We start from the raw sequence: 17,770 nt of genomic DNA on the forward strand, positions 1-17,770 counted from the left end.
GAGCTCGGTCACAGAACGAATTAAACTCGTAAGTCAAGGTTCCACTGTATATATATATATATATATATATATATATATATATATATATATATATATATATATATATATATATATATATATATATATATATATATATATATATCTATATATATATATATATATATATATATATATATATATATATATATATATATATACAGTGGGGAGAACAAGTATTTGATACACTGCCGATTTTGCAGGTTTTCCCACTTACAAAGCACGTAAAGGTCTGTAATTTTTATCATAGGTACACTTCAACTGTGGAAGACGGAATCTAAAACAAAAATCCTGAAAATCACATTGTATGATTTTTAAGTAATTAATTTGCATTTTATTGCATGAAATAAGTATTTGATCACCTACCAACCAGTAAGAATTCCGGCTCTCACAGACCTGTTAGTTTTTTCTTTAAGAAGCCCTCCCATTCTCCACTCATTACCTGTATTAACTGCACCTGTTTGAACTCGTTATCTGCATAAAAGACGTCTCCAGACCGTCTCCGACCACAAAGACCGCAAAGACCGACCGCAAAGCCGTCTCCAGACCTGTCCACACTCAATCAGACTCCAACCTCTCCACAATGGGCAAGACCAGAGAGCTGTCTAAGGACATCAGGGACAAATTTGTAGACTTGCACAAGGCTGGGATGGGCTACAGGACAATAGGCAAGCAGCTTGGTGAGAAGGCAACAACTGTTGGCGCAATTATTAGAAAATGGAAGAAGTTCAAGATGACAGTCAATCTCCCTCGGTCTGGGGCTCCATGCAAGATCTCACCTCGTGGAGCCTCAATGATCATGAGAAAGGTGAGGGATCAGCCCAGAACTACACGGCAGGACCTGGTCAATGACCTGAAGAGAGCTGGGACCACAGTATCAAAGAAAACCATAAGTAACACACTACGCCGTCATGGATTAAAATCCTGCAGCGCACGCAAGGTCCCTCTGCTCAAGCCAGCGCATGTCCAGGCCCGTCTGAAGTTTGCCAATGACCATCTGGATGATCCAGAGGAGGAATGGGAGAAGGTCATGTGGTCTGATGAGACCAAAATAGAGCTTTTTGGTTTAAACTCCACTCGCCGTGTTTGGAGGAAGAAGAAGGATGAGTACAACCCCAAGAACACCATCCCAACCGTGAAGCATGGAGGTGGAAACATCATTCTTTGGGGATGCTTTTCTGCAAAGGGGACAGGACGACTGCACCGTATTGAGGGGAGGATGGATGGGGCCATGTATCGCGAGATCTTGGCCAACAATCTCCTTCCCTCAATAAGAGCATTGAAGATGGGGCGTGGCTGGGTCTTCCAGCATGACAACGACCCGAAACACACAGCCAGGGCAACTAAGGAGTGGCTCCGTACGAAGCATCTCAAGGTCCTGGAGTGGCCTAGCCAGTCTCCAGACCTGAACCCAATAGAAAATCTTTGGAGGGAGCTGAAAGTCTGTGTTGCGCAGCGACAGCCCCGAAACCTGAAGGATCTGGTGAAGATCTGTATGGAGGAGTGGGCCAAAATCCCTGCTGCAGTGTGTGCAAACCTGGTTAAGAACTACAGGAAACGTCTGATCTCTGTAATTGCAAACAAAGGTTTCTGTACCAAATATTAAGTTCTGTTTTTCTGATGTATCAAATACTTATTTCATGCAATAAAATGCAAATTAATTACTTAAAAATCATACAATGTGATTTTCAGGATTTTTGTTTTAGATTCCGTCTTCCACAGTTGAAGTGTACCTATGATAAAAATTACAGACCTTGTCGTGCTTTGTAAGTGGGAAAACCTGCAAAATCGGCAGTGTATCAAATACTTGTTCTCCCCACTGTATATATATATATATATATATATATACACATATATATATATACACATATATATATCACGATATCTCAAAAAGTTATGGACAGATTTAGACGAAATTGGTGGACAGGTTGGGGATGTTTGACAAGGAAAAATTGATTTGGTTTTGTTGAAGATCCAGATCCAGCTTATCGTTGGGATATAAAACGTAAACTGTTCAGCCTGGCTGAGGTATGCACTCTATCGATTGCCATATTAGTTCTTTTTTGTTATTCTTGGAGTCTCTGCTGCAAATATGCATATATGTTGTTCAATGGTGGAAGCAGTTATAGAGTAGCTCAGTCAATTTGATAAATCCTGGAGTCCTGTTAAGTCATCAAGATTTCTGTTGTAATAATTGACAGCGACAGTTGTTGACTATTCTAAAGTTGTGATTTCCTAATCCCAAACCATTGTTCATCATGACCATGTCAAGTCACACCCTTCTGCATTATACCACATGACAAAGTAGCATGATGTCACCAGTGAAGGCAATGCGACATGATGCCATTAAGAGCAGAAATTGAACTATTGATTAAGCTGATGGTCCATGAAATATATCAATTTGACTTGACGAGACTCTCCTGTACTTGCTTTTGATTTTCCTTTCTATAGAGTCATTGCAGTGCATGGCCGTTTATGGAACCAGTGAAGAAGTCTGAGGCTCCTGATTACTACGACGTGATTCGCTTCCCCATGGGTAATGCGTTGTACGGCTCTTTTGTGAAAGATATCGAGAACTTGGTGACGATGATGGCATTTGGAGGGTTTTTCGTTGAATTTCTTTTCAAAGAAAACATCATCTGTGTCATGTTTGTGATATGTGGGAAGTCATTGGCTCACTATAATAAGGCACCAATGCATCCTGCACATCTTAAGGCAATGCTCCTGGTTATTTGACACCTCAAATGCATTGTTGGGTTGACCCAATACCATAAATCAAGGGATGATCATGTTATGTAACAGTGATTGCATCACACACAACAATGCCTGGCCATGCCAGATACAGATTAGATGATCTTTTTCATTGGGAAAGTTGGCACGTGTATCCTTCCATCTCCCAGAACCAGATCAAGCTGTGCTTTATCATGCCACTGGCAACCACCACATCCCCCAATTTGGTCCATTTTGTGTCGATGATCATTAAAGATAACCTTTGATACTTTCTATCCGAATAATTATGAGCGACATGTCATGCGATGGTAAAACCAACCCCCTTGTGACATTGCACTTAAAAAGTTATGCTCACATCATTACATGGTCAATGAGGATGTTCCTGAACGAGTGGGCCAGATGTCGGTGCCTCCTTAATCCCATTGACCTCAACCAGGATGTAATCTTCTATATCTGTCCGCATGATCTGCGTTAATCCTACTACTTGGAGCTCAATAATCCTGCATCTTTTCAACTTTCTGGGCTGTTTGTAAACACATAATGCTCTTGAAGTTGCCTTGCTGTTATATCTCCCGTCAGTATTCATATCTTCAGTACAATAATTTTAATTTTATGTTCCTTCAAAATTGCATAACTCGTGTTGACATTGCGTTTATAAAACTTTGTTTTGCATGAAAGAATGATGACACCTCCATGGTATGGCAATTTAAATGTTCTCTACAGTACGATTAAAAGAAGAAGTAACTATTTTTGTGTGGTTGCACATCTTCACTGGCGAAGAACCCATCCTTGTATGGATGGGTTAAAATTCCCCCAGAATTACGTATGAGATACTTCCCCCAGATTTGGAATATTTTGACTTGTAATAGTGTTGTCGTTTAGTGCCATGCTCTACGATACACATTCACATTTATAATTGCCCCCATACCTCCATCCTATAAAATTTGAAATTTTCATGTGAAATTTTTGTCTATGAATGGGCTGGGCTATTGAAAAAAATAATGTAATCACCTAAAACCTTGCCGGGCACGCCCAAAGTGCAAGTGCCAGTTTTTGACTCATTCTGACCAGCAATTTAGGAATGCATAAAGAGCGCAAAAGAGCAAACTGATGCCAGGTGATATCCAAGCTATCATGATATACAATGTTCATTTCTCCTTCTTTACATAGACTTGAAAACGATGACAGACCGTCTCAAGAACCGCTACTATGTCACCAAGAAGCTGTTCGTGGCCGACATGCAGCGCATCTTCAACAACTGCCGTGAATACAACCCACCGGACACGGAGTACTTTCGCTGCGCCAATATCCTCGAGCGATTCTTCAACAAACTCAAGGAAGTGAACCTCACGGACAAGTGATATGGTAGTTCTGGCTATGGACAGCGGAGCAAATTCGTGAATGCTTCATGGTAATTCTTGACCAGGTTTTGACTTGTGTGCAGGGTTCTGTTGGGGGCACGGACGTGATATGTTGGGCGGCTGCTGATTGCAGCACAGATATTTCATTTTTTTCTGTCTTGAACCATCAACATCTGTCTCTCGCTCACAAGTCTGCCTATTGTATTACTTTATCATAAAAGTGTGACGTTGCATTCAGATCCCGAGGGAAAGGTTCTGTGACTGTTATTTTACTTGAAAACGAAAAGGACAGCAGTAAAGTACTTACTTTTTTATCACTTCGGTGAAGTTTGTTTTTGGGATTATCCCATTTCTGACCATCAATGTGAGCTTGAGGCAAGGTTGGTGTACTCTCTCTGACCATCAATAATTGAAAATGTTATTTGTTGGAAAAGGCTTATGCCTTGTAATGCTGAGGAAATTTGATAGTCATCGGGACTGTCTTTACATATGCACAGGTCTATGGTGTGAGGTGGGGTGGAGTGGAGTGAGATGGGGTGGAGTGGAGTGAGGTGGAGTGGAGTGAGATGGGGTGGAGTGGAGTGAGATGGGGTGGAGTGGAGTGAGATGGGGTGGAGTGGAGTGAGATGGGGTGGAGTGGAGTGAGATGGGGTGGAGTGGAGTGAGATGGGGTGGAGTGGAGTGAGATGGGGTGGAGTGGAGTGAGATGGGGTGGAGTGGAGTGAGATGGGGTGGAGTGGAGTGAGATGGGGTGGAGTGGAGTGAGATGGGGTGGAGTGGAGTGAGATGGGGTAGAGTGGAGTGAGATGGGGTGGAGTGGAGTGGAGTGAGATGGGGTAGAGTGGAGTGAGATGGGGTAGAGTGGAGTGAGATGGGGTAGAGTGGAGTGAGATGGGGTAGAGTGGAGTCAGATGGAGTAGAGTAGAGTGAGGTGGAATGGAGTGGAGTAGAGTAGAGTGAGGTGGAGTGTGTAGTAAGTTCAGGAATCTCCTTCAATTCAAGTGGCTTATTAAAGACGATAACAAGCTCTCACAGAGCACACGGCCATCATGACGAGCCGCCATCAACCACTGAAGCCACGCCCCCAGACGTCACTACGCAGTACGTAGTACCAATCATAACATCTCCCTTTCATTGAAATTATTATGTTTGTATGCAACAAAACACTACTAAACTAAATCAAAATAATAAACACAATCAGACACAACTTGAACCACACATAGATGGGATCTGGGGTTACTGTTATAACTCTTAACCAAAATGTAATTGCTGCTCAGTATGATTAGCTAAAACAGAGAGAGCACAGAATCATTCCAATCAACAGAGTGTCTCTGCACTAACATTACAAGGGCTTATTTCTCATGGTCGTTATTCACTATCACAATATCTCAATGGTTTTCGAATCACATGGCCTGATCTGGTCAAGTACGGAGAGTTGTCCGGCCTTGTTGTCTCAGCACTCTCGTCATCCTTGGAGCTGGAGCAGCCGTTAGTTTCCATTGCTGAAGTGTCGTTGTTGAAATGTACGTGTCGAGCAGTTGGTAGACTTTGATGTGTTGGTTGGGTCGGTTCGTCCTTCCAATTGGCGCCACAATCGGGTGGATGAAGTTCACGCAAGTGTGCACTGGTTCTTTGAAGACGCGTCCCGTTAGGCGTCTGTACTATATACGAGCGGGGTTCATTACAGCGAGCCACAACTTTCCCGGGGTACCATTGGTGCATGTCCTTGTTCAGAATCCGAACCCGATGTCCAATAGCCAATTCAGGTAATTGCGGCCCAGCCGTTCTGTTGTATTGCTTCGCCATCCGGTCTCCACGTTCCTTCAATCGTTCCTGAATTTCCTGATGCCTTTGTTGTGCAGGAACCAACAGACGACTTGGTAGGTTGGTGCGTATGGGCCGGTTGAACAGCATTTCGCTTGGACTTGGGAGGTGGGCATCTACAGGTGTGCACCTCAGGTGTTGTAGTGCAATATCTATGTCACTCCCTGATCGAATACACTTTTTGATCATGTTCTTCACTGTTTGAACTTGTCTCTCAACCAATACATTACTGCGTGGATATCTCGGCGATGTTGTCGTGTGTTTTACATTCCATTTGGTACACATATCATGGTACGGCTTACCCACATATTGAGGTCCATTGTCCGATATGACCTCCAGAGGTGGGCCGAACATACTGAAACATTCAGATGTGACCTTGGCTACTGCACTGCTCGTCGTGTATTCCATTCTCTTCACAACTGGGTACTTGGTGTAATAATCCATCACCAAGAGGTAGGTCTGCCCGTGTAGCTCACACATATCACTGGCTACCTTTGTCCATGGTACCGCTGGTATCTCATGAGCTATCATAGCCTCACGCCTTTGTTCTGGTTGGTTCTCTTGACATGCCTTACATGTTCTGACAACTCTCTCAATGTCCAGATATATACTTGGCCAGTAAACACATTCGCGTGCTAGACGTTTTGTCTTTTCGATCCCCATGTGCGCCTCATGGAGCTGGTCGAGGATAACCTTGCGTAGCTGCTCTGGAATTAGTACCTGTCGACCTTTAAAGAGAACACCATCACAAATACCAATTTCATCACGGTATGGCCAGTACGGACGTAGGTCCACAGGCAGCTATGTAATCCTAGCAGGCCACCCTCGATGAACAACTTGCTGCAATGCTCGAAAGGTTCCATCAGCTTTTCCACACTCTCTGAGTTGGTCCTGTTTCCTTGAGCTGAAATTAATGAGGTCAAAGTGATGATGATCATCCACATCATCAAGCTCAATACCATCTACACGTGTGTCCAACTGCAGTTCCTGATTGTTCTCTGCATTCGGTAGCCTCGACAGTGTGTCTGATAGCATCATCTCACGGCCGGCCTTATACTCCAGATCAAAATCATAGCCTTGGATTTTCACAAGAAGGCGCTGAAGCCGTGGAGGGGTGCTTGTAAGCGGTTTGCTGATGATCATGACCAATGGTTTGTGGTCTGTGTGTACCTTGAAGCGTTTCCCAAACACGTAAGTATGGAACTTCTGTATGCCGGCAACAAGGGCCAGGGTTTCTCGTTCAATGTTTGAATATGCAGACTGAGTGGGTGTCAGAGTTCGTGATGCAAAAGCAACAGGCTTGTCATCCTGCAAAAGGCATGCACCCAGTCCCTTCTGTGACGCATCCACTTCCAAAACTGTCTCCTTGTCATGATGATAGTAAGTTAGACAGGCGTCTGCATCAACACTCTGTTTCAGTTGCTCAAATGCAAACTGATGGTCTTCCTGCCATATGAATGGCACTCCATTCTTCAGTAAATCTCGGAGGGGTGCCACTTTATCCGCAAAGTGGGGAATATGTGGTGACAGATAGTTCATCAGTCCAATGAATCGGCTTAAGTCTTCCTTATCCTGTGGTGACGGCATCTTCCGGATGTCACAGATCTTCCCAGGATCAGGTGAGATTCCTTGTTTGCTGTAGATCGAGCCGAAGAAGTTGATACGGTCGGTCTTGATGATACATTTCAAAGAGTTGAAAACCAGACCCTCTCTTCGTGCTACTTTCATCAGGTTCAGAAGATTACGATCATGCTCCTCTTCAATTCGTCCTGATACTGCCACATCATCGGAGATACCAATACAGCCTGGTGCTTGCTCGAGTATGCGGTCCATGGCTTGCTGGAACAGATCCTGGCTGACACATAACCCAAAAGGCAATCTCTTGAAGCACCAGCGCCCAAAAGATGTGCGGAATGTGGTCAAATCCTGGCTTTCCTCATCCAGATGCACAGCCCAATAGCCAGCCCGAGCATCTAATTTTGAGAATATCATGGCGTCAGCAAATTCTGGGTTCAGCTCGTCTAATGTCGGTATTTTATGTGGACACCTCTTCAGCCAAGAGTTCAGGCGTTTCGGATCGAGACATACTCTTAAGCTCCCAGCTTTATTTACACTATTACAGATGGAAGAGCACCAATCCATATGATAGTCCACTTTCCTGATGATACGCTGTTTTTCCATTTTCATTAGTTCCTCCTTCAACTTCCCTTTGATGTGAACACTCCACTTCCTTGGTGCATCAATCGATGCCTTTGCATCAGGCTTTAGATGAAGCCTCACTTTTCCTTTAAAATTCCCAATGCAGTCAAACCTGTCCGGGAACAGCCTTTTCAAATCATCCACGGAATTCACCTTGTAGGCCTGTTCCTCGTGGCGCATTGGTTTCGCAATCCTTGATGCTGGAGGTGCAGCCTTCAGCAATGTCCTCCGTTGCCCAGCAATGCTGTTTATGGTGACGATGTTGAGCCGTTCACATGCTGGTAGTCCAAGTACTGCAGGTCCAGGTACTTCAACCAAATAGAACCTGTACTTGAACCAATCTGAGTCATTATATCGACACAACAGCTTTAGGATTCCGTGACACTTGATCTCACTGCCATTGTAAGCAGTGAGCTTGGTCCCACCAAGTGGAGTCAGTTTTGACATCCCTTTGTTTCCATACATGTCCTTCACAATACGCGTTGGCAAAGTATTCCCTGACGCACCTGTATCCACTTTCAACTGCAGTTTGTATACACCTTTCATGTCAGGGCATACAATGTTCAACAATGTGTAAACTTCATCCCTCGTCTCCTTCATACACAGTGTGGGTACCCTGATCACGTGAAACGGCTTGGTGTGTTCATATGCGTCAGTGTCACTTTCGTAACTGTCTTCATCGCCTTCAGTACAATACCCTGACACTTCATTCACCGAGGTCCCATTATTGTTACTTCCCCGAAGCATACCTCTCAACTTGCTTCTGCTGACTCGACGGCCTCTTCCACCCATTGCAGGACGGCGGTTCCACTCGTATCCATCAGCATATCTCGTGCTTCATTTGGGATTTTCACAACAACGGGCCCAGTGTCCCAGTTCAGCACAATACTTACAAGAATCATTGTATGCTGGGCAGTTCCATGGTGGATGTGAGTGATAGTCCACACTTTTTGCACTTTTGTCGATGTGTCATGGCATTCACAGACGATGAAGGCCCTTCCATCTTCTGGATGCCCTGCTTTCCAATTACCATTGCTTCGTACTTGTGTCCCTCACTTAAAACCAGGTCCATGTCGTACCCGACCTCCTGGTCGAGCAGATGCTTTTGAAAATCATCATGTGGGGTGCTCGAAACAATCAACTCGATAATCCGTTCCGAGAGTTCTGCTTCAGAGAAATTGTACAACCTTCCCTTCCGTCGGCATCGGTTGACGAAATCATCAATGGACTCTCCTTCTTGCTGCCGGAATCTCATCATTTCCAGCCGGTGAATCCGAAAGTTGATATGAATGTGCAACTGATCCTCGAATAATTTATCCGGATCCTTTTTATCATCCTCACTCAGAGTCGATGCATTGATCTGCCGCAGTCCTTCGTCTCCCACAGCAATCTAAATCTTGATGACCTGCCTGGCTTTAGCATCGATGCCCTCGTCCGACAGAACCAAGTTCATTCGTTGCATGAATAACTTGAAGGTCTCCACCAGCTCCGAGCTGGTCCAGTCCATTGTCGGGAACTTCGCCATGTTAAAAAAACACGGAACGTGCCGCCGTGGTAATCCGCAAAGAAAAACAAGACCAAACGTCACTGCTTGTTGATCTTCACGATCCCGCGCTGCCACCATGTAATAAGTTCAGGAATCTCCTTCAATTCAAGTGGTTTATTAAAGACGATAACAAGCTCTCACAGAGCACACGGCTATCATGACGAGCCGCCATCAACCACTGAAGCCACGCCCCCAGACGTCACTACGCAGTACGTAGCACCAATCACAACAGAGTGGAGTAGAGTAGAGTGAGGTGGAGTAGAGTAGAGGGAGGTGGAGTAGAGTAGAGGGAGGTGGAGTAGAGTAGAGGGAGGTGGAGTGGAGTAGAGTAGAGGGAGGTGGAGTGGAGTAGTGTAGAGTAGAGAGAGGTGGAGTAGAGTAGAGTGAGGTGGAGTGGAGTAGAGTGAGGTGGAGTAGCATAGAGTGAGATGGAATGGAGTGGAGTGAGATGGGGTGGGGTGAATTGAGGTGGAGTGAGACGGGACGGGGTGAATTGAGGTGGAGTGAGATGGGACGGGGTGGGGTTGAGTGAGATGAGGTGGGATGCAGAGAATAAAGAGAAGGGGGTGAGAGGTGGGTAGGGGAGTGTATGAGGAGCAGGGAGAGAAGATAGGATTAGGGAGAGGGTAGAGAAAGGACATGTTTGCAGCATATCGTTTGGGGGGGGGGGGGGAGGGCGGGGGAGGAGGAGGGTTCAAAATTCTCCTCTATTTAATTAAGTGTACTAAATATTGGCCCTTTACGAGACATAATATATGTTTATAAAATTTTTGTTGTACTTTTTTGTGGAGAGGTTGAAGGTCAACGAATTTGCCTCATAAATCACTTATTGGACAGTTAAACCACTTTGAGCTGCAAGCCTTTGTGTTTTCTGAAAATAAATGAATTAGACACTGTATTTGTTGAAGAATTCTATTCCAGGTTTTTGTTCCATGGTTATTAATCACAAGTGTTGAAGCAGCCGGCATGCCACATCCAAGGCAGTTCAGATTTGACTGAATCCTCAATCATGTGGCCTATGTCATCATGGCAGCAGCAAATCGCTTTGATTAATGATGATTTTTGGACATTTTATCAGTTGAATGCTAAGATTGGGGCCTTCATTTTTGATGTGAGAAACTGAGTGCTGCAATTGCTTTTGGTATTTCCAATTGCGTACGTGGTTTTTGTTTGACATTTCCAATCGTGTGTCAAACCTATCTCGATGGGGATTCGAAGGTTAAGGATTGTCATTTCACCTTCATCTCAGCTTCATAAACGGTCTGTGATGCAACCTCTGTTCAGTATTTTGTTCTGTTATTATTTAAATGAGCAAAACAATCATTTCAGCTGTTTGGCCGTTTTTGAGATGCCTTCCTTCTTTCTGTCATGCACTACTAAAAAAAATAAAAAATTTACAATTCTCACTATGAGGCTGCAATGATCTTTATTATGTTTATAACACCATTCCCTCTCTTTTGTTACCTCTGCTCCTGAAGGTAGACGGAGGTTCTGTTTTTCATCCTATCTTTCCACTTGTTACTTGCGAAAAATGTAAGATTTTTCAAGAACATGTAAAAAAAAAAAAAAAACGTGTCTTTTACTGAGGAGAGGCTTCCGTCTGGCCACTCTGCCATAGAGCCCAGATCGGTGGAGTGTTGCAGTGATGGTTGTCCTTCTGGAAGTTTCTCCCATCTCCACACAGGATCTCTGGACCTCAGCCAGAGTGACCATCGGGTTCTTGTTCACCTCTCTTACCAAGGCCCTTCTCCCCCGATTGCTCAGTTTGGCCGGGTGGCCAGCTCTAGGAAGAGTCCTCGTTGTTTCAAACTTCTTCCATTATAGAATTATGGAGGCCACTGTGCTCTTGGGAACCTTCAATGCAGCAAAGATTTTTTGTAGGCTTCCCCAGATCTGTGCCTCGACACAATCCTGTCTCTGTGCTCTGCAGGCAGTTCCTTCGACCTCATGGCTTGGTTTTTGCTCTGATAATGATATGCAGTCAGCTGTGAGACCTTATATAGACAGGTGTGTGCCTTTCCAAATCATGTCCAATCAATTGAATTTACCACAGGTGGACTCCTATCAAGGTGTAGAAACATCTCAAAGATGATCAAGAGAAATGGGAGGCACCTGAGCTAACTTTCAAGTGTCATAGCAAAGGGTATGAATACTTATGTCAATGTGATATTTCATTTTTTTTGTTTTTAATAACTTTGCAAAACTTTCTGAAATATACTACTCAAAAGAGATGTAAATGAGAATGTAGCGGGTATTTTCAACGTTGACTTCAGGGTTATTTTGCAAAGCATGGAAAACTTCGCCTTTCTTGGGTAAATAGTTCCACTAGGTAGTTACAAAAAATATATATGTATATCGTGACATGATTAACATCCCATCTCTAATTTACCTAATACCCACCACTTTCTGATCAGGCCTGGACCTACTATTGTTTTGTTCTGCCGTTGAAATAACACCAGGTGGATTGACTCAGCCTGTGCTCCTTCCGAGGTCGGCAAAATGAGTACCAGCTTACTGGTAACAAGGGCACTGCATGAGCAGCACAGTCGTTCTTCCAGAAAAAATGATGCAACCAGCAGTCATGAGCTGCATATGAAACAGCAACATCCTGATGTTTTGCTTCCAAGGCTCAGGCTTCCCTGGTCCCCAGTCGCTCAGGCTTCCTCGGTCCCCAGTCGCCCATGCTTCACTCAGGCTTCCCCGGTCCCCAGTCGCTCAGGCTTCCCCGGTCCCCAGTCGCTCAGGCTCCCCCAGTCCCCAGTCGAAGTTTATTTCTTCCTTCACTGTTTTTGCTGGGTTCTTAGATTTTTCCCTTCTCCCCGAAACTTCCCCGAACATCTACTCTTTGTCTAACGTTTTTAGCCCCCCCCCCTCCTCCCCCCAAAAAACAAAAAAAAACAACATTTATTTCCCTTTCCCCACGTGTGCTTTTGTCCCATCGTGTGCTCCTGTCCACGTGTGCTGTCTCGCCCCGCCCCCATTATCTCCTTGCCTTCCACCTTTTCCCCTGTTCACGTGACTCGTGGTTGTTCCTCGAGGCTCCCTCTCCCCGTTGGTATTTTTCTAAATATAAGATTGTTCTTCACGGTTCTGTTTAAATATGTTTAAACTTTCCCCTGCAGTGTTTTATTCAGTGGTTTATTACAACACGCTGTTTTTCTTACGATTTAAAAGGCTTTTTTCAATTTCCTCTCCAACTCATTCCATTTCAAAAAAATATTCAATCTCATAATTATTATAAAACACGACATGCTCTAAATTCACATTCATTCCACCCCTCCTCCATCGTTCTTAAACGGATCACCAACTTGAAAATCACAATAAACCCAATTTGTTATAAATGTTCGTCTTTCATTAATCATCCACTTTCTAAACTCCCCCCTTGCCCCTCCCCTCCAAATCTCCCCCCTTGCCCCTCCTCCTAAACTCCCCCCTTGCCCCTCCCCTCCTAAACTCCCCCCTTTCCCCTCCCCTCCTAAACTCCCCCCTTGCCCCTCCCATTCAAAACTCATCCCCAACCCCTCCCCTTCAAATCTCCCCCCCAACCATCCCTCCCAAATTCAACCCCCTCCCCCCTCCTCCTCAAAGCTGCCTCCTCCCCACTTAGTCTCCCTTCTATCTCATACCTCCACCTCCCCCAACCTTCTACTTTCCTCTGACCCCCCCCCCCATCTAACAACTCCTCACTGTGCCTCACCCCATCACCATCAAACCTTTCGTCCTCCTCATCCTTCCCTTTCTTGTAACTCTTCTGTAATCTCTGACACACTATCAACTGCTTTCCCTACCTCCCCCTCTCATCCTTCATCTGACCGTACCCCTCCCCTCCCTTGTCCTGCACCCGATGCTCCCCCTCTCTCATTAACGGTATGTACCTCAAACATCTGGGGCCTTCGCTCAAACCTGACTGATCACTCCATACAGGTTGCTTCTGACAATCCAGACTTGATCTGTGTAGTGAAATTATACCAAGGTGAACCCAGGGTGTGCTCGCTTCAAAAGGGGCGTCTATAAGACCCGGGACTACCGGGCGCACGTACACTCCAGCGGCACTCACTGTGACATAGTCCTGTAGTTTGAATGGTATGTACGCTGCGCTGATGTACGCTGCCTATATGCTGCGCTGATTGTTCTCTCTATTGGAATCGACCATTGCCCATGAAATACTCTGATTTTAATGCCTGTTGCATGAATGTAATTTTACAGGATGTTACTTCAGATCTCAATGATATTAAACCTACCCAGAGGTCAAGTCGTGTCTGAGCTTGATTTTCACGACATTTAATATCATTTAGATCGCCGGAATGGCTGACCACAAGATGATCGTGGTACCGATTCTCGGAGCCGACTCTCAAGCTGAGGGATCGGGATCGGAGTTCACTCACTGGCTCAAAACGCTGGAGAATTACTTTGCTGCTCATGAAACAGAGCCCACCGCTGCGATGAAGCTGTCCGTGTTACAGTCGAAGGTCCATCACTCCGTTTTCCGGAGCATTGCTCAATTTGTGACGTACGCTATGGCACTGGCCGAGCTGAAGCGCCTATACGTAAAAACACGGAGCGCTGTGCACGGCCGGCATCAACTCTCCCAGCGGCGACAACAATCATCTGAATCGGTCGATCGCTACGCGCAGGAGTTGCGCTACCTGTTGGCGGACTGCGTGCAGGACGTACGGACCCACGAGCAAGTGCAGGACGACTTGCTCCGAGATGCTTTCATCTCCGGAATTAATTCTGGAGTCTTGAGGCTCCGACTCTTGGAGGTCGCGGAGCTGACATTCACGGAGGCTCTACGGCTGGCACGCGTCTATACGGATGCCCGAGAACAATCCACCGCTTATGATCACCCACGAGTCGTGGCGGGGACCTCGCAACTCGCGCGACCGGAGAGGGGTACCGCCGAGGATATGGCGGAGGACCCGACCACCACGGCCGAGTCTCCCGGTGCTTCTGAAGCGGACTCCGCTTCCGGCCTAACTGCTGCCGCCGCTGCCCGGCCACGGCCTGACCGGTATGCAAAATGTTATTTTTGTGGGAATCAGCAGCACCCTCGATCTGAATGCCCGGCTCGGGAGGCCACTTGCCACCTGTGCTCCACCAAGGGCCATTTTGGAAAGGTCTGCAGGAAGGCCGCTCGGGGCATGCGTCCCCGCGCGACCTTGAATGGGCTCATCGCGGAGACAACGGATCGAGCGCCGGACGGGGCGCCTCACTCGGCTTTGATGAGCCGCCCTCCTTCTCGCGGGCCTCTGGCTGCACGCCCGACCTTGGTGAGATACACCGGGCCGCCGAAACAAATGGCGCGAACGCGACCGGCCGCAGCGCGACCGACCTTGACTGGCGTTCGAACGCCTACTTCAAACAAGCGACATGCTCCTGCTTTGGAAACTCCTCTCAATGTGCAGCAAACGCAGCACGTGACTCGAGCCCCATCTGACGGCGGCTCTTACGAATTACATGCATCCACTTTGGCATATGGATCTGCAGACGGCAGAGATCCTTCTCACGTGACTCGAGCGCCATCTGACGGCGGCTCTTACGAATTACATGCATCCACTTTGGCATATGAATCTGCAGACGGCAGAGATCCTTCTCACGTGACTCGAGCGCCATCTGACGGCGGCTCTTACGAATTACATGCACCCACTCTGGCATATGAATCTGCAGACGGCAGAGATCCTTCTCACGTGACTCGAGCGCCATCTGGCGGCGGCTCTTACGACCTACACACACCCACTCTGGCAAATGAAACTGCTGATGAGCCAACTATGCGCTTGTCATGGGGTTTCTCCCCGGGCTGCCCGAATGACCGGCAAACTGCAGCCGGCGTGGGAACGTCCTCTGACAGTGGGCATTACGACTTCAAAGCTCCTGCTGAGGCCCAACCTGCCGACGCTGCCCAAAGGATTGCAGCCGGCGTGGGATCCACCCGCGAGGCGCGATCTTCTCGCCCGGCCGGTACAATACCTGCCGGGTCTGCCGGCCTTGCGCAGGCCATCATTCCGCTCACGGTCGCGGGCGTTTTTGCGCAAGCTTTGATTGACACGGGGTCTACAGATAGTTTTATCGATCAGCGACTAGTGCATCAACATGGGTGGCCGGTTCTCGGGACAACCCGCCGGATCTTCATGGCCTCTCAGGGACTTCGGTTGAGCACAAAAGGGGCGTGTCGATTGAAACTTGTGATAAAGGGACGCACGTTCCCGGACGTGTATCTCATGGTATTACCTGCCTTATGTGCTGACGTTCTGTTAGGACTTGATTTCCTTAAGCGGCATGGACGTTTGGAAATAGACTTCGGTGGGCCGGACACGCTTGCTGTGTGCGCCCTCGCTCAAATGGACATGGAGCCTCTCTCGCTGTTCCCCAACCTGACCACTGATTGTACCCCTGTAGCCGTCAAATCGCGGCGCTACTCTCGCGCAGACGCGCAATTCATTGCGGAAGAAACGGCCCTGCTCTTAAAGGACGGTATTATAGAACCCAGTAGGTCACCGTGGCGGGCCCAAGTCTTAGTGGTGCGGCGTGAGGCCCACCGCCGGCGCATGGTAATCGACTATTCGCAGACGATTAATCGTTTTACACAGCTGGATGCCTACCCCTTACCGGGGATGGACGCCCTGGTACGCCAGGTGGCCCTGTATTCCGTTTATAGCACTCTCGATCTGCGTAGTGCGTATCATCAGGTCCCCATCTCTAGGGCTGATCGCGTCTTTACAGCCTTTGAATCGGGTCAGCGGTTGTACCAGTTCACTCGACTCCCCTTTGGGGTAACTAACGGAGTCCCTTGCTTTCAGAGGGCTATGGATGACCTCGTTGCGAAGGAGAACTTGATCGATGTCTTTGTCTATCTGGACAATCTTACGGTTTGTGGGTATGACCAGGAGCATCACGACGCTAATCTGAAACGCTTCCTCGAGGTCGCGCGGAAATATCGCCGAACCATGAATGCGGCTAAGTGTCATTACTCTCTACGCACGGTAGACCTTTTGGGGTACACCGTGACCCATGGCTCTGTCTCTCCGGATAAGGAGCGTCTGCGCCCTTTGCTTGATATGGCTCCGCCTAGCGATCGGGCTTCGCTGAAACGCGCTCTTGGGCTGTTCGCCCACTATTCAAAGTGGGTGCTAAATTTCTCCGCGAAGCTCCGCCCCCTCGTGGCCTGCGACACATTCCCCATGGGCCCGGCCGCCATGGCGGCCTTCGAGGGGCTTAAAGCCGACATCGCTGGCGCCGCTGTCGCGACTATTGACGAGAGTGCCTCTTTCGTTTTGGAGAGTGATGCCTCAGATCATGCGATAGCGGCGACACCCTCCCAAGGGGGACGCCCTGTGGCTTTATTCTCGCGGACTCTCACCTCCGCCGAGCGGAGGCATTCGTCTGTCGAAAAGGAAGCGTACGCGATCGTCGAATCAATTCGGCGATGGCGGCCGTATCTGCTTGGGCGGTGTTTCCAAATCGTCACGGACCAACAAAGCGTTGCGTTTATGTACGACACCTTACATGCTCAGCGCATTAAGAATGAGAAAATCACCCGTTGGCATATCGAACTCGCCGACTTCTGCTACACCAACCATCAAATACCGCCCGGGGAAGGATAACCTGGTCGCCGACGCCTTATCGAGGCCGGCCACTTGCGCGGGGGTTGTCACTTTGGAGGGGCTGTGCACTTTGCACGGCACTATGTGTCATCCCGGGGTAACGCGTTTCGCGCATTTTGTGCGCGAGGGAAATCTGCCGTACTCGCTTGAGGACATCCGCCGCATCTGCCGTGATTGCGCGATCTGTGCGGAACTCAAACCGCGTTTTTACAACCCTCCTATGGGGACACTCGTTAGGGCTACTAGACCGTGGGAGCGCTTGGCGATGGACTTCAAAGGGCCGCTGCCAATGTCGAGCAACTCTCGCTATCTGCTCACTATCGTCGATGAGTATTCACGATTCCCCTTTGCTTACACGTGCGGGGATATGTCGGCTGCCACGGTTATTCGGTGCCTGCAGAATTTGTTTTCTATGTTCGGGTATCCGGCCTACATGCATACCGATCGGGGTGCGGTGTTCCTGTCCCAGGAGG

The 17,770-nt window shown here is 47.5% G+C and overlaps 1 protein-coding gene across 1 annotated transcript; it reads left to right on the forward strand.

Annotated features, from left to right (window-relative positions):
• Positions 1-1,921: 1,921 nt before the first annotated feature.
• LOC144894274 (histone acetyltransferase KAT2A-like) lies at positions 1,922-4,657 on the forward strand. Its single transcript, XM_078786660.1, has 2 exons — positions 1,922-2,572; positions 3,937-4,657. The coding sequence occupies exons 1-2, from the start codon at positions 2,512-2,514 to the stop codon at positions 4,125-4,127; spliced, it is 252 nt and encodes an 83-aa protein (XP_078642786.1). The 5' UTR covers positions 1,922-2,511; the 3' UTR covers positions 4,128-4,657.
• Positions 4,658-17,770: the final 13,113 nt, after the last annotated feature.

This window comes from Myxine glutinosa, chromosome 1 (genome assembly GCF_964187855.1).
Source record: "Myxine glutinosa chromosome 1, kmMyxGlut1.1, whole genome shotgun sequence".
Lineage (NCBI taxonomy): Eukaryota > Metazoa > Chordata > Myxini > Myxiniformes > Myxinidae > Myxine > Myxine glutinosa.

Coding starts and splice junctions, on each gene's coding strand:
- LOC144894274 (XM_078786660.1), top strand. CDS start 2,512: ATGGAACCAGTGAAGAAGTCTGAGGCTCCTGATTACTACGACGTGATT. Junction 2,573..3,936: donor CGTGATTCGCTTCCCCATGG/GTAATGCGTTGT, acceptor TTCTTTACATAG/ACTTGAAAACGATGACAGAC.